This window comes from Acinonyx jubatus, chromosome D1 (genome assembly GCF_027475565.1).
Source record: "Acinonyx jubatus isolate Ajub_Pintada_27869175 chromosome D1, VMU_Ajub_asm_v1.0, whole genome shotgun sequence".
NCBI lineage: Eukaryota > Metazoa > Chordata > Mammalia > Carnivora > Felidae > Acinonyx > Acinonyx jubatus.
The window spans coordinates 14,299,864-14,310,012 of NC_069390.1; the positions used below are offsets into that span (position 1 = coordinate 14,299,864).

Sequence of the window (10,149 nt, forward strand, 5' to 3'; positions counted from 1 at the left end):
GAGCATGATTCTCAAGAGTTCTTCATTAAGCTTATGAAAGTTATAGAGCAAACCAAACATGTCTTAAAAATCCATTACTCCTATCCATTTCAAAGATTATAGATTGAAGAAAAGAAAAGAAGTAGGCTTAAAATTTGAAATATACTCAGTCCTAACTTTGAGGCAAATGGAAGATTCATAAAGGTAAGTGAATCAAAAAGAATCGCTCTTAACTACCTACCCCCTGGCTCTACCCTCCACTCAAACACTACAACCACCCATTCACCGCTCAACCAGCCTGCCCTTTGGGAACTTGAGTCTCGCAAAGAAAATATTTTCTAGGAAAATATTTTGGAGCTCACCATTTTTCTGAGCACTTCTTTCACATCCTTGTTCCGCAGGCTATAGATGAGGGGGTTGAGCATGGGAATCACTACAGTGTAGAACACCGTGGCCACCTTGTCAGTATCCACGCTGTTGCCAGAACTGGGCCGGCAGTAAGTGAAAAGGATTGTTCCGTGGAAGACAAGGATGGCTGTGAGGTGGGAGGCACAGGTGGAAAAGGCTTTGCGCCTTCCCTCGGCAGAGTGCATCCTCAGGATGGTGATGAGAATTAGCAAGTAGGAGGTGAGGATGATCACGATGGTGGTGATCTCATTGAAGGTGGCCACAATGAACACCATGAGTTCATTCATAGTGACATCAGAGCAAGCAAGGGACAAGAGAGGGGGCAGATCGCAGAAGAAGTGGTCAATCACATTTGATGTGTAGGATGGGATCTCAAGAGCTAAACACAAGTGGATCAGAGAACACACCATCCCACACAGGTAGCAACAAGACACCAGCTCCACACAGAGATTCCGGGACATGGTGACCGTGTACAACAGTGGGTTGCAGATGGCCACGAAGCGGTCATAGGCCATGACTGCCAACAGGAAGACCTCACTTACCACACATGTACAAAACAAGTAGAATTGCACGGTGCACCCCAGGAACGAAATGGCTTTGTCCTCGTTTAAGGTACTAGTTAGCATCTTTGGCACGATGACGGTGGAGTAGCAAAAGTCCACAAAGGACAAGTGGCTGAGGAAAAAGTACATGGGAGTGTGAAGGTGACAGCTGACCTGAATCACTGCCATCATGCCCAGGTTGCCCAGCACCGTGACTCCATAGATGAGAAGGAACACAGAGAAGAGGGCGACTCTCAACTCAGGGGCTTCTGCGAATCCGAGGAGAATGAACTCGGTCACACCGGAGCAGTTTTCCGTGCCCATGTTCCCATTTGATTGAGGTTGGAGAAAAATATTCATAGTTATCCTCCATTGTGTGATCCCAGATTCATTTTTTGGCAGTCTCTTAAAAAAGAGACATGAAAACGCGTAAGATAAGTTTTTCCACAAAGAATTAGGACATGGCTTTTGTGAAGTTTAGGAAAAGTGCAGGCATTGTGGAAAGATGCGTAAGGTCACACATGGATTCACAGATCACACAGAAACATCCACATCCATCAGGGTGTATATGATTCCTTAAGCGACTCCTACACAATTTACAGCTTGACACTGAATCACTAGAAAGACCTCAGACATAATTAGCCACAATGTGTTATGAAACTCAAATCCCTTTTTCCTGGCAGACTGTTTAATGAGTACTGAATCTAGTGAGATCTCAGAAAATAATGTTTTGAAATACACCACATCCTTCCCTGTTTTCCACTGAAATGATGAGAAGCATGTCAGTTGAAGACTGTTAACCCACAAGTGTTCATTTTTTATCCATATGTTTTTGATGGGGAAGTAGCTTTTATCCTCCACACTAGCTTTTTCTTTCTATAAAGTAACATAGTGATTCTCCTAATCATGGTCTTTCTTGTCTTTTTTTGTTCAGGGAGTTTGTACTTGGTCTCAAACTTCCTGTAACTCTGACTCTGAAGCCTTAACCTATTAGACAAATAAATTCAGTTTTAAATCTATTTGAAGAACGAATCAAAGATGTACATAAGGAAGTATTACAAAAAGTCTTCCTGCTGCATTGTAGCATTATTTATGAGAGTAAATTTCAGCAATAATATGTCCAGCAAGAGGGAAATGGTCAGGGGCACGTGGGTCGCTCAGTCGGTTAAGTGTTTGACTTCGGCTCAGGTTATGATCTCACAGTTTGTGAGTTGTAGCCCAGCATCTGCTTGTCTGTCTTCAGTGCAGGGTCTGCTTTGCATCCTCTGTCTCCCTCTCTCTACCCCTTCCCTGCTCACACATGCTGTCTCAAAAATAGATAAATATTAAAAAGATTTGAAAAACAAGAGGGAAATGGTGAAAGCTAGGGTACATATATATTATGGAAATCTATGCAACTATTTACAGGATGTTTTTGAAAGCCCTTTAATGGCCTGAAAAATTATTATGATAAAATGGTAAGTTAAATAACACTAAGCCGGAGTGTACATGTAAAATATTGTATATGCATACATAATTTGCTTTGCCTATTTAACCCTTACAAAACCCATGACAATAAATATTTTCTTCTAATCATTTGAAAAGAAATTAGAACCTGCTTTATGAGGTGGAGTCCCCAGTGGATTATTCCTGGAGGAAACACGGGCTTCACTAAGATTCAAGCCACTAGGTATGTCCCCCTTTGGTCAAATGATTTCAAAAAGGTAAAAGATATGCGCGTTGAGAAATCCCAGTCTGAAAACAAATAGTTATTCTGATAACATGGTTCTGTCTCTTCAATGGTCAGTAAAAGTGAGGTGTCTTATTCTGAGCCCAACATAGTACACAATGTTGAAAACCTTGCCTGTTTTCAAGTCTGAAGGTGAAAAATCAGGCTGTTGACTCTTTATAGAGAAGTGGTTCTGGAGCAGGAGATATTTTGATGCCTCTGGGACCTGTGGCTCTGTCCCAAGACGTTTTGGGTTCTCCCAATAGGAAGGGGTGCTAGTGACATCTAGTGGGTAGAGACCAGGGATTTTGCTGAACAGTGTATGGTGCACATGGCTGCCCCACCCCCGCCACCCCCCACACACATACCAAGAGCACACGCAAACACCCAAATATTATCTGACCCAGAAGGTCAATAGTACCAAGGATGAGAAATCTGCTATGGAAAGACATTTCTCATTTTGTGCACAGGATCAAAGTAATTCTTCTCCTTTCTGCCTCACAGGTGGTCCCCAAGTCTGTGTCCCTCCAGGAACAGTCCTGAGGGCCCCTTCCTGCAGCTCTCAGCATCAGAGAGACTCCAGGCTCCAGGCTCACTGTCAGGGGAACCTCTACGTGGTCTTTTCCAGGTTCCATGGATGGGGTCAGTGTGCGAGAGGAGGAAGGCGAGGAGAGACCACGCATTCTCCCCGATTTGCTTCCCACCCTTTTCCCTTTTACACTGGCAGCTGTTACAAGGTTGTTGGTCCTGCAGATTAAACAGTTAACGTTCCCCTTTGAGACTGTGTCTCAGGACACACAGGAGAAACGTTTTCATAGAGAAGCAATTGAAGCACGGCATTTCTTAAAACACTCTCTAATCAAGAAAGAGTGAAATGCGGACTTTAATGCAGACTTTTAAAAATATGTTTGATACTACTGTCCTCCTCTACGGTTCCTCGTTTTCATAGAAATGGCCATAGTAAATTACACTCATGAGGAACAAATAGAGAAAAAGCATTCAGCTCCCGGAAAATATCACTTATGCCCATCCCCAAGAAAACAGAGTGTAGTCCAACTACCTGTGGGAGAAGTATGGTTCCCCTGGTTCTGGAGATGTTACCATGGAAATGCTTTATGGTTTTGTGTGTGTGTATCTCTGGGACTCATGTTCCCTAAGCTTCCCAAAACAACTATTGATCTCTCTGATATATCAATGAGATGTCAAGAGAACACTACTATCCCGAAACTCCAACACCTTCCGTGAGATATAAACAGGAGGAAAATCTATAAACAGCTTGGCACCTGTTATTATAACCCAACAAGTTTCCTCCCAGAGTCCATGATACATTGTAGAGCACTTTATGCTGCATCCACCATTGCTCTGTGAACCAGAGATCAGACCGTCGTTATGAAATAGATGAGTATGTCTTATCAACTTTGCCTGTGTTATATCCGGAATATGGAAGGCACGGGGCTGAAGTCAAACCGGACTTCTGTCAAATACCAGAAATAGGTGCGAATAACAAACCACCTTTGCTAAGAAGAGTAACCAATGCTCACAGTGACCACTTTCTATGACCCAGTTACTGTTCTGAATACAGCTATTAACACATTTTATCTTTTTTTAAGATTAAAAAAAAATTAATGTGTATTTATTCTTTGAGACAGAAAGAGAGATGGAATGTGAGTGGGGGAGGGGCAGAGAGAGAGGGAAACACAGAACGTGAAGCAGGCTCCAGGCTCAGAGCTGTCAGCACAGAGCCCGACACCGGGCTTGAACTCATGAATGGTGAGATCATGACCTGAGCCAAGATCGGATGCTTAATTCACTGAGCCACCCAGGTGCCCCTTTATTTATGTATTTTAAGTGAATTATATTATGTAAGAGAAATCACACTTTTTGCTGCTATTTAAAATTATGATGCAATATTTTATATTCAATATTAAATTATTTTCAAAATTGAGAGGCACACAACCAAAAATTTCAGAGGCTAATATGTCATGTTCTATATAAAAGCAACAGAATCTATCATAAAGAGTCTGAAATGTGGCAACTTGAAATGAAAGAAAACACAAGATTGTCTGCTAGAGTTTCGTAGAAGATATGTCTGGAGTCTTAACCGATTACTTTCGTTTCTGTCAACAATTGCTTTTACAACTTTGGCCGGGTCACTTACGTGTTACGGGCTTTGGTTTCCTCAGAGTAAGAGCGAAATGGTTGGTGTTACTTTTACCCCAAAATGATCGTCCTTTGTCCAAGCAGAACAGAAGTAAAATAAGAGTCTCTCTAAAGAGGAATTACCCTTTTTTGATTCAAAGTAAAGAATTCCTAATTCAATATAAATATTTCAAAAATAATTCAATGTAAATAATTTCCTAAATTTTGAGGAAAATTAGGATTGTATAAGTGCACATAAATTGTATTAATTTATGAATAATGAGTTAATTTATTGTATAAGTGTATAAGTGAGTAAAGGAGAAAAGGCTTAACTAGAGATTGATCCAGAATGGGCTTATGGAAAGAAAGGTGCCAAAATTCCACCCAGTGCAAAACGCATTTTTGAAGCGGAATTCGCGGATATTGACTGAAATAGCAAAGTTTCAGGTATGAAGACATCAGCAACAATAAAACATGGCCTTGAAGAAATGTATGTAACTAATTAGAGCTGGATACTATTGGAAAGGAAGACTCAACTGGAAAATTCAAGAACACAGAGATTGTTTACCTGCTCCCCAACCTGTAATATATGTAATCCGTTATAATTCCCTAAAGTTTGAAATATTTTCCTACAGCTGTGTAAAATATTGGTTAAAGAGGACTGACTATCCTTTCACCTCATGTTGTACACTAAAAGGCTCACTAAAATGTATTGAGTGTCTTGAAAAAAAAAAGGACCAAAGGAAAGTGAAAGATAAATTTGTGGATATGCAGAGAAACCGAATAGAAGAGAAATGCATTCCCTCCTCAGACATCCATTTCTAAAACACTGTTTCTTAGATTGTATCTTTCCATGTAAAATGGTTATTTAAGTGATTCCTTATTTTATGATGTATATAAATAGAACATTTTAATAATGATCATAAGTTCAAAATAATATGCACATTTTAAGTAACTTTCCTGAGCCCATATAAAATAGTTCTCCTTTACTAGAACAGCAGAAATGTATTACTTTTCATTTTATTAATAACTTGTTTGCAATTTTAACTGTCCTTATTGAGTAAAGAGAAAGAGAAGCAGGTATAAGGCATTCAAGCAACCTGACTTATTAATATTACAGAGGCTTAGTATGTTGAATTTGCCAGATAAAATAAATAGGCCTTGGTGCTAATCACTACCTGACTTTATTTTATTTTTGAATAGTTATGGAAGCAATTGGTTTTGAGCAGTTTTTTAATGTTTATTTTATTTTTGAGAGACAGAGAGAGAAAGCATGCTAGGGAGGGGAAGAGAGAGAGGGGGACAGAGGATTCAAAGTGGGCTCCACACTGAGACCAGAGAGCCTGATGTAAGGGCTCCAACTCATGAACCCTGAGACCAGGACCTGAGACAAAGTCAGGGGCTTAACCGACTGAGCCACCAGGAGACACTGAGCACTTTTTCTTAAGGCGGGAGTTCAGTTGAGAAGGATTCAGAGATTATGTTCATGTTCAGAAAAAAAAAATGATAAAGGATTGATAATGTTTGTGATGTCTTCATAGGCAGAATGTTACTATGAAACACAGGTTGGGCAGACACTCATTATGCTTATTCTTTGCATAAGATTTTCTGAAATCTAGGGGCACTTGGGTAGCTCAGCTGGGTGAGCCATGCTGATCTTGATTTCAGCTCAGGTCATGATCCAAGGGTTGTAGGATTGACCCCACATCAGGCTCCATGATGAGCATGGAGATTGTTTAAGATTCTCTGTCTCTGTCCTCTCTGCCCCTCTTTCCCACTCGTTTCCTCTATCTATCTTTCTCAAAAAAATTTAAAAAATTAAACAGATTTCCTGAAATCCAGTCTAACATCTTTAAAAGCCTTTGACGGATGCCATCATAACTTATCACACTGCCACAATGGAGCTCCTTTGAAACATATTCAGGATATAGACAATGTCTTATTAAACTTCCACTCATGCCAAGTAACCTAGACACACAATACAACACACACAACTCACACACACACACACACACACACACACACACACACATGTTATATAGTAATCACTCAATAAAATATTTTTTAGATTACTGATTCAGTATTACATTCTGACCTCATGATTTTGTGATGCTTTGCTCTTCTGAATGAAACTCATACCTGTTGTCTCCTGAAACTGTGCAATTTGTTATCCAAAGCCAAGTTCAGGTGATACCTATTTTTTGCAGTCATTACTCTAAAGTCCCTAAATGGACTTGAACTTTTCTTTCTTTCAAAAACTCTATGATACTTTTTATTTCCCACCTTATACAGTGGCCACTTTCTTCACTGTCTTACTGTCGACACTGGACTGTGCATTCCTTGGAGATGAAGACTATGTTTTATTTTAATTGCTAGTTGTACTTTTGGAGGTATATTTATGTGTTTATTGAGACCTAGTCTACTTGAGGTATGTTATAAGAAAGGGGAATAAAATTAATGTTTACTGAGATTATACAAGGTATTTCACACGATACCTAAATTAAGTTTTAGTCTTCACAATCAGATTAGGAGCTAGTTTATATTACCTCAATTTTTTGGATTAAAAACCAAAGGTCAGAGGGGCTTCGGATTTTTTTTTCCAGTGAGCAAAAGATAACATCAAGGTAAGTCTCTTGGATCAAAATCCACATCCAATCCATTGTACATCAACTCTTCATTATATTTAAATGTATCTTACAATCAACAATTATGAGCCCACTTGATTTACATTTCAAGGACAATAAACTGCAATAATATGCTCAAAAAGAAAAGACTTTAGTTATCTTGCTGACTGTATCCTTGACGTCCTTATTTCTCAGACTGTAGATCAAAGGATTCAGCATAGGAATCACCACTGTATAAAACACAGACGCCACTTTCACTGTGTTCCTCGAGTTTTTGGAGTTAGGAACACAGTAGAGGAAGACAATGGTCCCATAGAAGATGGTGATGGCTGTCAGGTGGGAGGCACAGGTGGAGAAGGCTTTGCGACGACCACTGGCTGAACGCATCTTGAGGATGGTGACAAGGATAAACACATAAGACATGAGAATGATAAGCAGTGTGCTGACCACGCTGAAGGTGGCAAAAATGAAAAGCAGCAACTGATTGATGTAAATATCAGAGCAAGACAGGGACAGCAATGCAGAGAACTCACAGAAGAAGTGATTGATTGTGTTGAAACCCTGGAAAGATAACCTGATAGCAGAACATGTGAGTATCAGGGAACATGCTACTCCCCATGCGTATGATCCGACCACTAGGATGGCACAGAGTTTCTGGGACATGGCCGCAGTGTAGAGCAGAGGGTTGCAGATGGCCACAAAGCGGTCATAGGCCATCACAGCCAATAAAAAGGATTCAGCTACCACAAAGGTACAAAAGAAAAAATATTGTACTATACATTCTGGAAATGAAATGGTCCTGTCTTCTACAACTAGGTTTGCCAGGGTCTTGGGAACAATGATGGAGGAAGAGCAGAAATCCACAAATGAGAGGTGGCTGAGGAAAAAGTACATGGGGGTGTGCAGTTTGGAGCTAATCTTGATTATAACTATCATCCCAATATTTCCTACAACAGTGACACTGTAGATGGCCAAAAAAATCAAGAAGAGAGGGACTTGCAGTTCTGGGTAATCTGAGAAGCCCAAGAGAGTGAACACAGCCCCAGTTTTATTTCTCTCTGAAAGTAACATGATGGTTTCTGTTTGTCAGAGTCTGAATCGGTCCTGAAAATAAAAATAGTAAGGGAGTGAGCATCTAAGAAGCTTCCTAACTACCCCTTACCAAGACTGGAAGATGAAGCAAAATATCTTTTCATAATTTCTCTATGTATTTTTATGTAAGATATGCTAAATGTCTAATATTTGAAAACACAAAATCATTTTTGAAATGTTCGTTAAGTTTAAAAGCAATACAATTACTGAATTAAAATTTTTTAAGTTCTCGGGATGCCTGACTGACTCAGCCAGTAGAGCATGTGACTCTTGGTCTTGGCATTGTAAGTTCGAACCCCATGTTGGGTGTAGAGATTACATAAAAATAAAATCTTTAAAAGTTGTTTCAATTCTTAACTGTAATTTTTAATATTTACATATAAAAGCATGAGATAAAGGGATTTATGGTTATTTTAAATCAAATTTTAGCATAACCCTTTCAGCCCTCCTTGCACATTATAAGTGCATAAAAGATACACCTAACATAATATAATGACTGATTGTGTCAGCCCTATAAGCAGTACAAACATGAGAAATTTCCAAATAAATTAATTTTTACATCAGAGGTTTACACTGTGACATTAAGCATAAACACCTTTAACATTTTATATTTGTGCCTTTATTATTCATTTCATACAACACATTAATCTTTTTCTTTCTGACTCAGTGAATCTGATATCAAAATAAACCTTAATTCATTTTTTTCAGAGTATTCTCCTCAACTAATGGGCTCCAAATTGTCAATGTGACCTCATTACTTGATAAATAATTAGATTCGATGCTAAAGATAATCATGTCTACTTCCTTGTTCTAGAGGTGACAAAACTTCTGGAGACACCTTGACTTTCCCAATGACATGCCAATAATGACCAATCTACATACCTGCGACTAGAGCCTTGATCAGAATCCCAATCATATGTCCATTCCTCCACACCAGACTCTGACCCCTGTTCTAGGTCTAGATACCAAGATATTTCTTTTATTGATGATCATACTTGTAATTTGTGACAAGCCAGAGTCTCTGGGCCTATGGGAAATAGTCTACTGACAATGTACAGACCAAAGAGCTGCACTAGAAATCAGCATCATGATGAAATAAGAACAGGAATTAGGGAAATTTTCTCTCCCAGAAATAACTAAAGTAGTAATAAGCGACTTAGAAACTTTCCTTGCCTAAGAATCTCTCTCTTTCTCTCTCTTTTCTCACCTCTCCTCTCCCTTCAAGACATGCAGGATATTCATTTTGTCCATATAGTATCTGTGAAGGAGAAGGATTTTTTTTTTAATTTTTTTTCAACATTTATTTATTTTTTTTGGGACAGAGAGAGACAGAGCATGAACGGGGGAGGGGCAGAGAGAGAGGGAGACACAGAATCGGAAACAGGCTCCAGCCTCTGAGCCATCAGCCCAGAGCCTGACGCGGGGCTCGAACTCACCGACCGCGAGATCGTGACCTGGCTGAAGTTGGACGCTTAACCGACTGTGCCACCCAGGCGCCCCGAGAAGGATTTTTTAAACACTCGAGGTAGTAATACACTATGAAGGCATTTTAGAAGAAAATAGTAATACAAAAGTATCATTGTACTTCTCCAGTTGGTGCCCAACACCTCTAAGATCTTACCATAGCAGAAAACTCTTAATCATCTCAATGGTAAGG

The 10,149-nt window shown here is 39.6% G+C and overlaps 2 protein-coding genes across 2 annotated transcripts; both read right to left on the reverse strand.

Moving 5' to 3' along the window:
* Positions 1–271: 271 nt before the first annotated feature.
* LOC128311669 (olfactory receptor 5L1-like) lies at positions 272–1,261 on the reverse strand. The gene has a single exon (XM_053202607.1). It carries the CDS (start codon positions 1,251–1,253, stop codon positions 318–320), a length of 936 nt encoding a protein of 311 aa, XP_053058582.1. The 5' UTR covers positions 1,254–1,261; the 3' UTR covers positions 272–317.
* A 6,274-nt stretch (positions 1,262–7,535) lies between these two features.
* LOC106986258 (olfactory receptor 5D18-like) lies at positions 7,536–8,471 on the reverse strand. Its single transcript, XM_015084430.3, has one exon. It carries the CDS (start codon positions 8,469–8,471, stop codon positions 7,536–7,538), a length of 936 nt encoding a protein of 311 aa, XP_014939916.2.
* Between the last annotated feature and the right edge of the window lie 1,678 nt (positions 8,472–10,149).

Bases quoted from the DNA above. Each gene is read 5' to 3' on its own strand.
- LOC128311669 (XM_053202607.1), bottom strand. From the start codon at position 1,253: ATGGGCACGGAAAACTGCTCCGGTGTGACCGAGTTCATTCTCCTCGGA.
- LOC106986258 (XM_015084430.3), bottom strand. From the start codon at position 8,471: ATGTTACTTTCAGAGAGAAATAAAACTGGGGCTGTGTTCACTCTCTTG.